The sequence below is a fragment of the Strigops habroptila genome, chromosome 5, assembly GCF_004027225.2.
Source record: "Strigops habroptila isolate Jane chromosome 5, bStrHab1.2.pri, whole genome shotgun sequence".
Lineage (NCBI taxonomy): Eukaryota > Metazoa > Chordata > Aves > Psittaciformes > Psittacidae > Strigops > Strigops habroptila.
In genome coordinates this window covers 5406176-5418259 of record NC_044281.2, presented here as the reverse complement: position 1 = coordinate 5418259, position 12084 = coordinate 5406176, and the positions used below count along the sequence as shown (strand labels likewise).

Sequence of the window (12084 nt, the reverse complement as noted above, 5' to 3'; positions counted from 1 at the left end):
TAGTTTTACATCTCTTTTGTTTTAAATCAACTTCTACAAGATTTTGAGTCTATTTATTCTTCTTTCAATTGCTGTAGTAAAAGCCTTGCCCATTGCAGCAGCTTTGCCTAGAAGATCTGTTAGCAGGCCTGGCCCTTAGTGCCATGGGTTAGTGGTGGTCTTGGCAGTCCTGGGGTAGTGGTTGGACTTGATGATCTTAAAGGTCTTTTCCAACCCAGTTGATTCTGTGCTTTCTGGCATGCCCAGTTCTTGTGAAGGCACAACTCTTAGACTGCTGCCTCCTCCCACAATGACAAACCTGAAGTGTTTGCCTTCAGATTTAGCCTGAGGAAGTTGTTTGAAACCACAGGGCCCTGCTGGGAGACTCTTGACAGTGATGACTACGAAAGTGGAAGGATTCTTTACTAACAAACTTAAAGCAGTATCATAGGACAGGTTGTTGGGGAAGGGTTCTTTAAAGGTCACCTAGTTCTGATCTTTCATAGGTCAGGTTGCTCAGAGTCCCATTACACCTCACCTGGAGCTGTTGTATGGATGGGGCATCCATAGTTTTTCTGGACAACCTGCTCCAGGGTCTCACCACCCTTATGAGCAGAAGCATTTCCCTCAGCCTGCTCTTATGTGCTGCATGCCCCAGCCCCTCACCATCTGGGCCCATAACACACACATCAGTATCTTCTTTCCTGGTTCTTAGGAGACCAGAAGGGGACAGAAGAATCCAGATGTAGTTGCTGAGTAGCACGTAGTGCTGTGAGGGTGGTGAGGCACAGGAACAGGCTGCCCAGAGAAGTCATGGATTCCCCATCGCTGGAAGTGTTCAAGACCAGGTTGGGCTAGTTGAGCTAGTAGGGAAGCCCTGGCATGGTGTAGATGTTCCAGGGGAGCCATGCTGGACGTGGATCCACCTCCATGGGCTCTTCTTGGTCTTTAGGTGGATCCACATCCATGGGCTCCCCACTATCAACCACATGGGCAATGGTGTCCACCTCCGTGGACTCCTGACTATCAGCCACATGACCACTGGTGTCCATCTGCACAGGCTCTTCTTAGTGTTTGGTGGATCCACTGCCATGGATTCTTCTTGGTCACTGCGCGTATCCATCTCTATGGGCTCCATACCATTAGCCACGCAGTCAGTGCTATCTCCCATCTGATACCTCCTCCTTTTTGTGTGTAGTTCCTGCAGCCATCTAGCATTTCTCTGCCTCAAAAGAGGGCTTGGAAGAATAAAGCTTCATCTGGAAAAGTCATATCTGTGTCCAGAGCTCCAGACAACAGTGTCACTCAGTTGGATCTGCAATGTGACAGCAGAGCCACGATGGGGCTGTGGGGCTGCAGGAGGATGGAGTGTTCACACTCTTGTCCTTCTACAAGGAGGAAGTGAGAGTTGGTGATGTGTGATCTTAGATGAACGCCGGGGCCTTTACTACAGCTCAAATGTGAACAAGTCTTCTCCTCCTTCCTGAGATGAAGGTGAAATTTTTCTTTGTCTGCACATGAGCTCCCTGGTACTTTCTGTTCACTTCTCAGGGCTTCCTGAAAATACCCATCTGGTGGTTCAAGTCCTCAAGTCCTAAGAAACATGGAGAGCCTGCACAAGACCAAGTGAATGGGCTGACTTGCCAGATGGATGCTTTGCAGGTGTCTCCTGCAGGAGGTGAGCTTCATCACTGTTGGAAAGGAATTGTATGGCCCGATTGTGATTGCTCTGAGTCAAACCCAGCATTTTAATCCAGAGCCTTCAAATCTTTCTGAGTGTAGCAGTGTCTGCACAAGTTCCAGCAAGTTTTTGGTGAGAGGAGCCGCTTAGGAGGCAGCTGCAGTTTTCACAAGACTTCTAATGCTGGATGGTGGGGTTCTGATGGTTCTGATGTTCCTTAGCTACATTGAGGCAAGGGTAATTTTGAAGCAGGGGATCTTCTCTTATAAGAAGTAAAATGGCTTCTCCATACCTGAAGGCAGTGGCAGTACTGTAAAGCATCTACTCCATGAGCACAGACGTGATTGGCCCTAAGTGCCAGACTCCTGGTACCACATTTAATTCATTTCAGGCTGTGTTGCTTTTTGAGAAGCTGTAGAAGGAGTGATGAGTAAATTTCACACAGCATAAAAGATCTTACATAGAGTATTTGAACCTGCTTTTCATAGAATCCCAGACTGGTTTGTGTTGGAAGGGACCTTCAGGCTCCTCCAGCTCCAACCCCTGCCACGGGCAGGGACACCTTCCACTAGAGCAGGTTGCTCCAAGCCCCTGTGTCCAACGTGGCCTTGAACATTGCCAGGGATGGGGCAGCCACAGCTTCTCTGGGCACCCTGTGCCAGCGCCTCAGCACCCTCACAGGGAACAACTTCTGCCTAATGTCTAATGTACATCTCCCCTTCTTTTGAAATCCAACCCAAAAAGTAGCTAGGGCAGGAATATTGAGGGAGGGTTGAGAAAGAAGAGGAAAATTAATGGGGGACAACGTTGGAAAATGGGAAACAACCCAATTTTCTACAGGAAAAACGATATAGTTCCTTTGCTGGTGAGTTGTGCTGCAGAGCAGGACCCTGCTCGTTTGAGAAGGTCTCTTTGCATTTGTTTCCTTTTCTCTCCGACTTTCTCAGTTTTACTTCACCCTTAATGATTTCAGTAGCACAGGTAAGAGAAGCTGGAACTTTCCTTTCACCATGCTTTACATTTCAGAGTCATAACCAATGAATTGATGCTATTTACAAATGGAATTGGCTCTGGATTTCAGATTTGCCCTATAGGATCAGTTGGAACTCTTCCTGTCTGGCAACTAAAAAGCATGTATTTATCAACTGTGGATTAGGTTTTTCTAACTGATCTCCAAAATGAAATGAGGTCAGGTCCTTCTGTAAGTGAAATCTCATTTTGAAGTGACTCTTATGTTGTAGGATGCTAAACAAAGTCATGTTGACTCTTCTGTTGTTTGTTTCTTCCTCTCCTTCCCATCTAAAGATTCACCAGAACACATCCACACAGGCATGGATCTTTGCTATGCTGGCACTATAGAAATAACAGGAGAGGCTTCTTTGGAAGATCTGAAGATGCAGGTTAGATGTTCTCCTGTCTTGGAAACTTCCAGCAACACCGGGATTAATTGAGCTCTATTAATACCTATTTCTATTTCCTTTTCCTTTGTCTCCAGTATGTTCTGATATGGCATTTGCTTATATGCCATGTTCAGTGGTAAGTACCAAGAGGCAATTGGAGCATGTAGCTCCGACACTTCCTTAGTGCATCCCCTGCAGTTGCCATTCTACCTCTCATGTGTCCTGACCTCAGAAGCCTTGTTGCACTTTGTCTGGAACTTGGCTTGAGCCCTACCTTTATTTCACAGTGTAAAAATCCTCCAGGAGAAGCACACACGTACAAGCACTTCCTAAAAAGCCACTTTTCATTCCACGTTGCTCCTGTTAGTAGTTTGTTGCACCTTTTTTTTTTTTTTTGTGGTTTGTATGTTGGATCTAATGAAGAAAGAGTTGCTTTTGATGCACAGAAGGTTGTGTTTGTCATTCAGGAAGGCCAGAAACTAAGGTGCCTTTTTATGCCTTTTTTAACCATAAAAGTACGATTTTAATACACTGCACAAAATCGCCAAAACCTCAACCAAAAAACTCAATCCCAAACCCACCAAAGATGTAAACCAATCCTATCATAAAGCTCTTTATTTTGTAGGCAGTTAGTGATTCTAGTTAAACTACACGGGGAAGGGTATCTCACCTGATTCTTGTCCATAGCAACACTTACTCAGCTTGGGTTTCAGTCTCTGCCAAACTACTGCTGTGAAAAACTGACCATTTACTTACATCTTGTGAACAAGAATTGTCTTGGCGTGAAAAGAGTATTGTGTCCTTGGTAAGGGCTTTGAGGAGCTTGCTCAGTGCTTGGCTGGAGACTGGGGCAGTGATTCCATCAGCCTCATTCCCTCACGCTTGTGCAAATTTGGGTTCCAAAAAGAAATGTGATCCATTTTTGAAGTGTAAGTTCAATTGGGAAGTGTTGGGAGGGAGTGAAGTCCAACTCGCTTGGAGGTCAAAAAGTCAATATGTCAATGATAGCCACTACCTGTAAGTCACAAGCAATATAGCTGGTGTGGAATAACCAAGTACTTTGCGCTGATCCTGATAGCTTCAGTCTTGCATTGAAAGTTCATCAGGGGGTTTCTTTTCTTTTCCATGGAGACTGGCTGCTGACACTATGGAAGTGTTTCTTTTTCAGGCTCTGACCTTACCATGCTGCCAGGAGCAGGTTGTCCCCCTGCCCTCGTTCCTCAGAGCATGGACAGTGGACAGCAAGCGCCCAGGCAAGCTTTTGCGAAGCAACAAGCAGCGACTGAAGTAAGTTTCTTGCTGAAGGCATAAGCAGCAGTGGGACAGGTCTACTTGGCTAAAGTGATTTAGCCAAGTGATTTATATAATCTTTATTTTGCTTTCAGTGACTATAGGCTGGGTGCCAGAGTGGAAATCTGCATAGAACCTTTGCAAAAAGAAGAGAATTTGGGGTAAGATCTCCAGATACTTCTTTCTTACAGCAACACGTTTGAGATGAGACTTAGCCGAGCAGCTTTGCTCTTAAATGCTGCCTGTCAGCATTGCAGCTCTCAGGCTGGGAGAAGACTTTGGAACTTGTTTTCTCCTTTCCATAAACAAAACTAAGGGAGGGCAGAAGGGAGTGAAAACTGGGAGTTGTGGATTCTGAAGGCATGACTTACTGGAGTGATCTGTTTCCTCTTTCTGATGACAGCCCGCATGAACTGCTGCTTCGAGTCCAGATGGGAATACCAGGGGAGAGGGACTACTATGACTCCATGGATTTGGTGTGGGATATCTCCAAGGAATGCACAGCCTGGGCACTGAGGCAGAGAGTGGCTGCTCACTATTGTCTCCCTGTGGAGAAAATTGAAATAGCCAAATACTTCCCTGAAAGATTTGAGTGGCTGCCAATATCCAGCTGGGTAAGACCTGGAATGACAAGATCCAGCAGTGGTATGGGTGGGAGAAGTATGTGTTGGCTTGTGCTGCGGTTCTTGAGCTAACATGTTAAAGCAGATTTCTGACGTAGGAATCTTCTGCTTTGATTTTCTTCAGACACAGCAGATCTCAAAAAGGAAAAGGAAGAAAAAGCAGGAGAGTTTACAGGCAGCACCTTACCACCTGAAGGATGGAGATGTCATTGGGGTGAAGGTAAATCAACTTGGCTTTCATTGTTGCACAAGGATTAGGTTCAGGCACTGCCCCCTTGGCAGTATCTTAACCTCTTCCAAATTTTCATACGTCCTGCTACATCTCCATCAAAGTACTGGGGTGCAGATGTGGACAATACACTGTGTGGGTAGGAAAATTTTTGCTACTGATGCTTTTTGGTCTTTTTCTCCTGTTGTTTAGCAACCTGATGGAAGTTTCATGCTTTTCCCCCTTAGATCTGGGTACGGGCACTAGAAGGCAATACCTTAGAGGCTCTGGTGCAGCTCTCAGTGCAGGCAGTCACTTCCTGCTCTGCTCTTGAATCCTGTCCAGAAGAAACTGGATCTTTTTTCTTGCCCTCATTTTATTGACTATTGGGTTTTTTCCAGCTCTGAGTAAAACCCAAGAACCCTTTAAAAATCATCTTGTAAATTGCAACCCATTACATTATCCAAAGAATTCTTACCGATCTATTTAATTCCATACAAAAGCATTACACAGCAGGATATAGTCTCTGCATAAGGCGAATTCACTGTTAAATGCAAAAACTAAACAGAGGAGCCAACAAAATGCTTTGCCTTGTTGAATTTTCCCTCTTAGTTAACTTGGAAGTGAATGACTGTCACACTAGTTAGAAGAAATGCTCTGAAAACTCCCTGTGTAACTGAGTAACGGGTGGGAGATAGTTTTAAGTATCTTAACTTTTCATCTACCAAACCTTTTTCCACACCAGAACCTTCTCCTTGATGACATGAAGGACTTCAGCACACTGAGAGATGACATCGGGAAAGAGAAACAAAGGCAGCTTACATTAGAAAAGAAGAAAAGGTATTGAGTGCTGACATTTCTTCTTCATTAGAAACGTAAATACTGTTCTTCGTTGCTTTTCAGCCTAGCTTCATACTTGAATAACTTTTTGGGGCAGTGCTAGCTGGATGCTCGTAGAGCACACAGTTCCACTATTCCTCAAGGAAGTGGTGCTCAGGTAATTCAAACTCCTGGCTTTAAGTGCTGTGGTCCTACCCTCAGCCTTAGTTTGTTCTCTTGCAACACAATGCAATGTTTGAACTTGCCCTTGGAGATGAAATATGAACTCCTTGGCTGCACTGGCCCTGCAAGGGTGAGCTTGGAATGTCATTCTTACAACTCTCTGGAAATCATGTTTTAGTCCAGGCTCATGCTGCTGTTGGTGCTAAGGCTTCACACTCATAGAACCCCAGAGTGGTTTGGGTTGAAGGGCCCTTAAAGCTCTTCTAGTTCCAACCCCCTGCCACGGGCAGGGACACCTTCCACTAGAGCAGGTTGCTCCAAGCCCCTGTGTCCAACCTGGCCTTGAACACTGCCAGGCATGGGGCAGCCACAGCTTCTCTGGGAAAAGTCTGTGCCAGCGCCTCAGCACCCTCACCAGGAAGAGCTTCTGCCTAAGAGCTCATCTCCATCTCCCCTCTGGCAGGTTAAAGCCATTCTCCTTGTCCTGTCCCTACAGTCCCTGATGAAGAGTCACTCTCCAGCCTCAAATAGTTCTTTACTAATAATAGGTATCTTGTTTTATTTCTCTTCTCACTAGCCGGCAAGCTGAGCGCTTACAGCACCCAGGCTTCTCCGAGGAGAAGCTCAACATGAAGCACCGTAAACCAGAAGTGGCTCTTTCTATCAATGTGGGTGTTTTCAGATAGCACCAGGAGATGACTTGCTCACCAGACCATAGTACCCATGTACTCGATTGGAATGGAGTAACCTCGCCTGGAGCAGCAAGAGGCTGTGCCCCGAAGCGTCTTGAAGAGTCACGGAGACGAAGTGGATTCAGGATAACACTGATTTTCTTCTAATCTCTCCTGGGGAAGTTCTTCAGCATCCCCTTTATCAATGTGGTACTTACTCTCAGGCTAGTTAAAATGCACTTTATCCATGAGAAAATGGATTAATATATTGTAGAACCTTTTGGTGACTCTTTTGTAATGACCCTAAATTTTTTTGGGCAGATGCTGATGTCTTGCACCATCGCTGCTGAGTTTGCTGAGGTTTTTAATGCAGTCAGAATCATCTCCTTTTAGAGTTTTCCTTTGGTTTTTTCCCATCTCTGATCACTGAAGTTACTGGTGATACCAGGATTTGCTTTTGTCCCTTAACCTAAGCCTGTAGTAGCTGAGTCAGATATCAGGAATGAAGGAAATATGGGCAGAGGGTACAAAACTGACTCAAAGAAGAGCAAGTTCAGAATCTGCCAAGCTCTAAACCATGGAGATTTTTTGTGGTATGGAACAGCAGCGTGCTGACCTTATGTTTCAAAGTTGCCAGGGCTTTTTTGTTGTCCATAAGCTTCATTAACAAAGCATGGAAAAAATAGGTGGATCTGATGTTTGGATTTAAGTTGGGGTTTTTTTGTACTCTGGAAAAAGGCTTGGGTTAGTTTCAGTCTTCTTCAGAGGACTTTCCCTCATTGCTTATCTTTTCAATAGCTCTGGTTTGTTCATATGGTACATGTGAGGAAATGGAAGTGTTACTGGTGGTGTCACAAAGCTGACTGACAGCCTCTGTAACAGAGGGGCTGATCACCCGCTGAATGCAGGATCGAAGGTTCTTAGGCATCAAGTAAAATGGTTATGGAATGCTTGTGAGATTGGGTCTTGAGCTTCAGATGCCTGTCATTAGCTGATGAAAGACCATGTTTTTCTTATCCTTGAGGCTGGGAATCAGGGTTTAGTAGAAGCTGATGATTCAGTATCATTATCAACACTTTTCTAATGCTTACAACACTTGTACGGTGGGACAAGGGGACAGTTTAGTTTCCCCATTGCCTCAGCTGTAGCTTCGTTTTACTTGACTCTTGCAATCCTAGTTCTCTGGGTGGATTTCCTGACTGAGGTGAGGGCAGCAGTTGCTTTCCCCATCTTATTTTGCATCACCTTCTTCCCTCTCACCAAGTGCTCTTGCGAGCCAGGCTTTCCAGAAAGGTAAGCAAGAAAGGTTTGTGTTTGCAGGTTGTCCCATTGCATTGCATTTGCTTTACTGTCACTTGAGTTCCTTGCTGGACTGCTGTGCTGAGCTCAGCCTTCCCCACTACCTTGGAATAACTCCAGTCTCTTGAAAGCACAACCTCTGGAGCAGTTTAAATCGGGATTACAAGTGCTGAGGTTGGGATTTTAGTACGTGCCTTTGTTCAAGTGTAATGTAGCAGCTGCACTGAACCAATCTTGGATTATTTCTAATGTTGGCTCAAAATGCATTGTCTTTTCTTTTTTTTTTTTTTTTCCTTAAAACTATTGTGGGATGTTCCACAATGAGAAAGTTCCTTAAAAATGGGGGTGGGGAGAGGGAACACCTTTGTAAAATGGAGTCTTTGTGATTCCAGTTGATGATGGTTATATTCCAAAGCCTGGAAAAGCTTTCATCTCTATTTTTCAAGTGTTCTGCACAAAATAAAAAGCCATTTCTATATGTCTATTTGGTTTGTCTCTGTATGTCTCAGTGACACATGGTTTGGGAGTGGGATGAATTGGTTTCCAACATAGGACGGGGCACAACCTTCACTGAGCTTTAGTGTTCACATCTATTCCCAACACACCATCTGATCGCTGTGCAAGAAGCTTCCCCAAGTAGATTGGGATTGCTCTGTGCCAAGACCTGGGTTCACCTGGAGAATTGGGATTTTGGAGCTGATTAAATGGACTTTTAGCTTGTGCTTTTTCCCCAGTTTCAGAAAGTGTGCTCTAGCATCCCATTATTTCAACTCCTTGTTTGTGCACATTAGATTAATCTGTTGTGTTTTTCAAAGGAGCTACCACGAATCAACTGATGGCTCTGCATAAAGAAGGATGGATTGCTAAAGAGGGGTTGTCTATGGTATGTGTTCCTGGTGCAGCACTTGTAAAAGGGTGAGTGTTCCACTCTGGGAATCCTGCTGTGGGAAAACTGTATGTTCTCTTTTCCTTGTAACTAACTCCAGTTTGCAGGAGGAGAGTGGGCTGTGACAAAACAAAGCCAATTCCTGCTCACTTCCGTCCTCCCTCTGTGGCCACCGAGCAGAGCCGATACATTCTGAAGGGTGTTGCGTGTACAAACACCAAGAGGTAAGAGCGATGGTATGTGGGGATGGAACTGGGAAGGAAAGAGTGAGGGGCTCTATTTTGGGAATTGGACACTAATTCTGCTGAACTTGCCTTGTAATTATAATTAAGGAATAAATATTCAGCCCTTGTCATTCCAGAATCACAGATTGGAGTTTGAAGGGACCTTAAAGCTCATCCAGTTCCAACCCCCTGCCACGGGCAGGGACACCTTCCACTAGAGCAGGTTGCTCCAAGCCCCTGTGTCCAACTTGGCCTTGAACACTGCCAGGGATGGGGCAGCCACAGCTTCTCTGGGCACCCTGTGCCAGCGCCTCAGCACCCTCACAGGGAAGAGCTTCTGCCTAAGAGCTCATCTCAATCTCCCCTCTGGCAGGTTAAAGCCATTCCCCTTGGCCTTTCTCCAGAGGATCGCTCCCCTGTGCCATTCTGCCGCCCCTTGGGCACAGGCACTGCCTGTCCCTGCCCTGGTGTGCCCTGGGCTCCTCATGCCGTGCCTGGGGGGCCCTGGAGGAGAGGGGGAAACTGTTCCTGACGGGTCGGGGCTCCTCTGTGGCACCTTACCTCTCAAGAACTGCCTGTTGCCAAGTGTTACGTGGGCCCCTGGGGCATGAAGGGGGGCACCCCACATGGCAGCGCGGGGCCGTGGCAGCAGCCCCACCATGGGGCTGTGGGGCTGCAGGAGGATGGAGGCGAGGGCCTCACACACCCGCCGCCCCTGTTGCTAGGGCCGCGCTGCGCCTAGCAACAGCGGGCCGCGCCTCTGCGCTTGCGCGGCGAGGTGCCGCGGGGCAGGCCGGGAATGCTCGGGGCCGGCCGCGGCGGTGGCGGCGCGGTCCCGCCGCCGCCGCTATGAACGAGGCGGTGTTGCGGCGCACGCAGGAGTCCTTGGGCCGAGTGATCCGCAAGCCGCCGCTCACCGACCGGCTGCTCAGTAAGCCGCCCTTCCGCTACCTGCACGACGTGATCACCGAGGTGGGCCGCCAACCGGCCGGCGGGCCCGCCGCGCGGTTGCTATGCAACGCGGCCTGCCTGCGCGGCGGCTCCCCCTAGCGGGCGGGGGTATGGCTGCCACGGGGGGGGTTGGAACACGGGCTGTAGGGGGACCCTCGGCGGCCATGGGCGCTCCCGTGTCTGCGAGGGGGCACCCGGCACATTCCCGGGGCTCTGGGGCCTGTGCGGGGCTATGCTCAGGGTGGGGAGTAAGTAGGGGTCAGGAGGTTTAGGCTAGTGAGGGTATCTCAGTGCTTTTAGGCTGGTTGGTGGCATTAAGACCAGATGAGGGGTCTAAACTCTTCTCCTGAGCCTGTTGTGGATGTGCCAGGACGTTGTTTTCTCACCTCTTGTTGTAAAGTCACCCCAGCAAACCAGGCTTAAGTTTTACACGCACTGAGCTGCTGCTTTTATATATAGTCAAGGTGAAGTCAACAAGGGAATAATGCAGAACTGCGTTTCGAATGCATGTGCTGGTGTTTGGGTTGTGGAGCTCTTGGATTCACCAAGTACCAAGGTTAAAGGTGGAATTAAATGGGAAGGGAGGCCTGAGCCATAAGCAAGGATTAAATCTTACTGTTCCAGAGACACAGCCTGCTCTAGTTCTGTCTCTGAAGGCAAGTCAGGCCAGTGTATTTCCTCTTGCCACACAAGCTTTGCTGAACTTACTCTTAACTTTCTCTTCTCTTTTGAAGGTAATTAGAGTGACAGGTTTTATGAAAGGACTTTACACAGATTTTGAGTTGAAATCGGATAATGTTAAGGTGGGTACGAAACTGCCTCATTTATTTAGCTTGAATGTTGGTATCCTTTGAAACTTGCCACTTTTGGTCTTTCTTGCCTTCAACATCAAGGGCCTGTCTGTAGTTTTGTGAAGGAACTGGAAAAGGTGTTCTTGCTCGATGGTTATATTATGCAGTATGTGGGGTGGGCACCTAGAGATGGATGTGACACAAACAAGCTGCCGTGTGTAAAGAACTCCTTCTGGACAGTATCAAAGCAGTGAGGGTTAATCTAGGACCAGATCTAGGTTTCCCAAATGCTACAGATGAAAAGAAGCGTTATGTAGCAAGATTGCCTTGAAGTAGTGAGGTGTTGATGGGAAATCCCAAGCACTAGAAATCCATCAAACCCCTTTTAGAGTCTTGTGGTCTCTCAATGGAACGTATGGCTTTATATTTATTGTTCTGTCTATGTGTCTGTATATACAGATACAGATAGATATATACTGTATACATATAGGCAGTAAATATTCTTGCTTAATATCCCACTACTTGCCAAAGCATTTGTCTGGTATATGCATTCCACAGTAGGTTTATTATGGTATGTAAATAGCTAATTCCTGAAAGAGGATGTTACTGTTATTCCTGAAAACTGCTTTTTTTTAAGCACAAGAGTGAATTTAGTCTCTGCTGCTCTTCTATTGTCTCCCTCTTTGCTGAGCTGATCCTGAGTTCTCCAACTACTGGCTTGATTGGAACCTTTGGTCACTTACTCATGGTGTATATCACAGTGTTTGTATGTTGCTAGTTGCATAGCTGCATCCCTTGGTGATTGTTCGACGTAGCAACTGAAAGTATGAGGTCTGTGGGCCTGGCTTGTCATCCATACAGCCAATTGCAGGGATGGTTTATGCACTTCTTAGAGCTAACTATCAGTCTGAGATGTGTGTTTATTTCTGGGACTGTTCTTATTGTTGGTACTTACTAAACAGATTGTTGTTTTATTGGTACTGTCCCTGTTGAAGCTTGTCAATGGGTTCTGTGATGAAGAGCAGCTTAGCACTTTGTGGATGGAGAAAGCAAATTTCTTAGCAATTCCTGAGTAGGTC

The 12084-nt window shown here is 46.6% G+C and overlaps 1 protein-coding gene across 15 annotated transcripts in view; it reads left to right on the top strand.

The window, feature by feature from the left end:
* Positions 1-12084, top strand: part of TRAF3IP1 (TRAF3 interacting protein 1) — an 82938-nt gene that overhangs the window by 29811 nt on the left and 41043 nt on the right. For 9 of the 15 annotated variants that reach the window (XM_030485560.2, XM_030485561.2, XM_030485551.2 and 6 more), the window contains 7 exons: positions 1531-1657; positions 2966-3060; positions 4229-4347; positions 4446-4511; positions 4754-4964; positions 5098-5193; positions 5927-6021. In XM_030485560.2, coding sequence (XP_030341420.1) covers positions 1531-1657; positions 2966-3060; positions 4229-4347; positions 4446-4511; positions 4754-4964; positions 5098-5193; positions 5927-6021 — 809 coding nt within the window. Of the gene's footprint in view, positions 1-1530; positions 1669-1779; positions 2166-2965; positions 3061-3155; positions 4028-4228; positions 4348-4445; positions 4512-4753; positions 4965-5097; positions 5194-5926; positions 6022-6760; positions 8638-10033; positions 10236-10948; positions 11018-12084 lie in introns of those variants that run through there. The other 6 variants (XM_030485566.1, XM_030485565.1, XM_030485556.2 and 3 more) reach the window with 5 other exon arrangements.